The 3,159-nt window shown below is 49.2% G+C and overlaps 1 protein-coding gene across 15 annotated transcripts in view; it reads right to left on the bottom strand.

Annotated features, from left to right (window-relative positions):
- Positions 1-3,159, bottom strand: part of CHFR (checkpoint with forkhead and ring finger domains) — a 38,673-nt gene extending 35,514 nt beyond the window's left edge. For all 15 annotated transcript variants that reach the window (XM_027771389.1, XM_027771390.1, XM_027771391.1 and 12 more), the window contains exon 1: positions 3,023-3,159. In XM_027771389.1, coding sequence (XP_027627190.1) covers positions 3,023-3,152 — 130 coding nt within the window. In that variant the 5' untranslated portion in view covers positions 3,153-3,159. The remainder of the gene's footprint in view (positions 1-3,022) is intronic.

Raw genomic sequence — 3,159 nt, 5'->3', positions numbered from 1 at the left:
CGAGACGTGAACCGCGGTCGACTACGTGGGAGTCCAGCGACATAGCCATTACGCTAACTGCTGGTTCCCCAGAGTGTTCTTTTTAACAGAGGCTCTCCACACCAAAACATAAGTGTTCTAATTTGGGACTGTGATGCTTTGTGCTAAAGAATGATTCTTCGGGAACCAGCAGTTAGCGTAATGGCTATGTCGCTGGATTCCCATGTAGTTGACCATGGTTCGCGTCCCGGACCCTGTGGCTTAAAACTCACACCGGGCGCATGTGCGTGCATGCCCAAGATCCCGAGAGGAGAATGGAGGAGAAGGGATTGCAGCATGATCATACCCCCTGCGGGATGATTCGCTTTCTGTCTCTAATGTCTCTCTCTGTCTGGCGAGCGCATGCGCCCTATAGCGAAAATCTCTCCAAAAAAAAAAAAAAAAAAAATTTGAATGATTTGAGTTTGCCCTGCTTGCCATCTAGTGAGTTAAATCTCTTACATGCTTGATTTACACTTCTGCCATTCCCTGGCGACAAACAGGGAGCTCTTTGTGAAGATGAGGTTCTTGCATCCCTTCGTATACACATTAACTCAGCGCAAAAATAGAATGGACGGCAGGCATATAATCATTTCTAAGTAAATATAATTAAGTTTAAAAACAGCGATGGACTGAATGTTTGTGTACCTCCCCTCCCAAATGTATATGTTGAAATCCTAACCCCACCACGTGGCTGTATTTGGAGATGAGGCCTAGGAGGAGTTGATAAAGGTTAATGAGGTAATAAGGATGGGGTTCTCAGCTAGTAAAGCTGATGTCCTTCTAAAAAGAGGAGGAGATGTGCGAGGTGGTTAGGGCACTGGACGCCAACATGGCTAACTCTAGCTTGAATCCCAGACCTGACAGCTTGCTTTCTCACTTTCCCTCTCTCTCTCTCTGGTCAAATTAAAAAATAATGAAAATAAATTAAAAATAAAGTAATTCTTTGGGGTCTGCAAGTGGCATGGTGGTTAAGGGCACTGGACTCCCGCATGGCTGACCACGGTTCAAGTTCCGGACCTGGCAGCATGCTTTCTCAATTTCTCTCTCGCTCTCTCCCCCCCACTCTGGTCAAATTAAAATAAAGAAATAAAGTTAAATAAATGAATAAAATAATTCATTTTTTATAAAAAAGAGAAGAGACCAAAGCTCTTGAACCCTCCACCACGTGAAGGCAGCCACCTGCAAGCAAGGAAACAGGCCCTCCCCCTAGGAACCTGACCTGGCACCTTCATGTGGACTTCCCAGCCCACAGAACCATAAGAAATAAACTTCTGTGGCTTAAGCCACCCAGAATGTGGTCTGTGTTATGGCAATACACAAATGAATACAACAAGCCCTGTGATTTGCAGGCAATACCTACTATTCCTTTTAAGAAGCAGGCTGAGGGACTGGTAGATGGTTACAATGGCACAATGGTTACACTGCTGGACTCCCACACAGGTGGCCGCAGTTTGAGTCCCAAACTCAGCAGCTTAAAACTCACACTGGATGCATGTGTGTGTGCACGTATGTCCAAAATCCCAAGGGGAGAATGGAGAAGGGACTGCAGTGTGGCCATCGCCCTGGGTGGTGATTTCTTGCTTTCTGTCTCTCTGCCTCTGTTTCTCCAGCAAGCACACACATCTCATAGCAAAAAATCTCTCTTAAAAAAAAAGTTAACTTGGGACCAGCAGTTAGCATAATGGCTATGTCGCTGGACTCCCACGTAGTCGACCGCGGTTCAAGTCCCAGACCCAGTGGCTTAAACTTGTGCCAGGTGCGTGTGCGTGCATGCCCAAGATCCTGAGAGGAGAATGGAGGAGAAGGGACTGCGGCGTGGCCATCGCCCCAGGGGAGTGATTTCTCACTTTCTGAATCTCTGTCTCTGTTTGGTGAGCGCACGTGCCCTATTGCAAAAACCTCTCCAAAAAAAGAAAAAAAAAGTTAACTTGATATTGAGATTTAAGACTGAAAAAAATAGGGGTCAGCAGGCAGCATGGTGGTTAAGGCACTGGACTTCCATATGGTCAAGTGTGGTTCGAGTACCAGACCTAGCTACTTGCTTTCTCACTTTCTCTCTCTCTGGTGAGTGAGTGTACCCTGCAGCAAATTTTAAAAATACAGTAATAATAAATATTTTTTAATGATAAATGATTAAAAAAAAAAAAAAAACAGCTGCAAAAACAAGTTAATTACGAGGAAAACTATGCCACCAGCTAAGCCCAGCATGGTTTTTTTTGGTGTGTGGGGGGGTGGTTCTCCTTTAGTTTTTTGTTACAGGGCACCTGGGCTTGCTGGAGACAGTGAAAGAGAGAATGAGAAACCCCTCCCGGGGTGAAGGCCATGCTGCGGTCCCTTCTTCTCCACTGGCCTCCTGGGGTTTCAGGCAGGCACACAGGCCCCTGATTTTCAAGTTGCCAGTCCCAAACTCCTACTTGGCTGACCCTATTGGGGTCCAGCGCCTTAACACCGCGCCGCTTGCTGGCCCCAGGATGGGTTTTTAAGGCAGGCCACAACAGCTTAATCAGCATCCAGTTAATGCACCTTGCACTTCAGAAAATGGTAATGAGGAGACCAGCAGTTGGCGTAATGGCTATGTCGCTGGACTCCCATGTAGGTGAGTGCGGTTCAAGTCCCAGACCTGGTGGCTTAAACTCACACCAGGCGCATGTGCGTCCGTGCCCAAGATCCTGAGAAGGGATTGCGGTGCGGCCATCCCCCCGAGGGGTGATTTCTCACGGTTTCTCTGTCTGTCTCTGTCTTTCTAGCGAAAACCTCTCCAAAAAAAAAAAAAAAAGAAAGAAAGAAGAAAAGAAAAAAAAAGAAAAGGGTAACGAGGATGAAACGACCTGTAGGAAGCGCTCAGAAGAGTGGACAAGCGAGCAGGAGGCCGCCCGGTCCCGCCCTCCTCTCTGCCCTGGGCGCAGGCCCGGCTCCGGTTCCTCCCTCCGCGTCCTCGACCCCTTCCCCTCCCTCCTCCGCCCCGGCTCCTGTCCCTCGTCGCCGCCCTCCGCGGCCCTACCTCTTCTCCGCCCGATGGTCCACTCCCGCTTCCACAAGACGACGTGGGGCTCGCCGTCGTCGGCACCTAGGCGGAGGAGCCTCCCCCAGGGCTGCTGCGGCGGCTGCTCGCTTCCCTCGGGCGGCTCCATCCGACTC

This window comes from Tupaia chinensis, unplaced genomic scaffold, assembly GCF_000334495.1.
Source record: "Tupaia chinensis unplaced genomic scaffold, TupChi_1.0 Scaffold000211_1, whole genome shotgun sequence".
Classification (NCBI taxonomy): Eukaryota; Metazoa; Chordata; class Mammalia; order Scandentia; family Tupaiidae; genus Tupaia; species Tupaia belangeri.
Note: the sequence above shows the minus strand (reverse complement) of the source record. Positions and strands in the feature narration are given on the sequence as shown.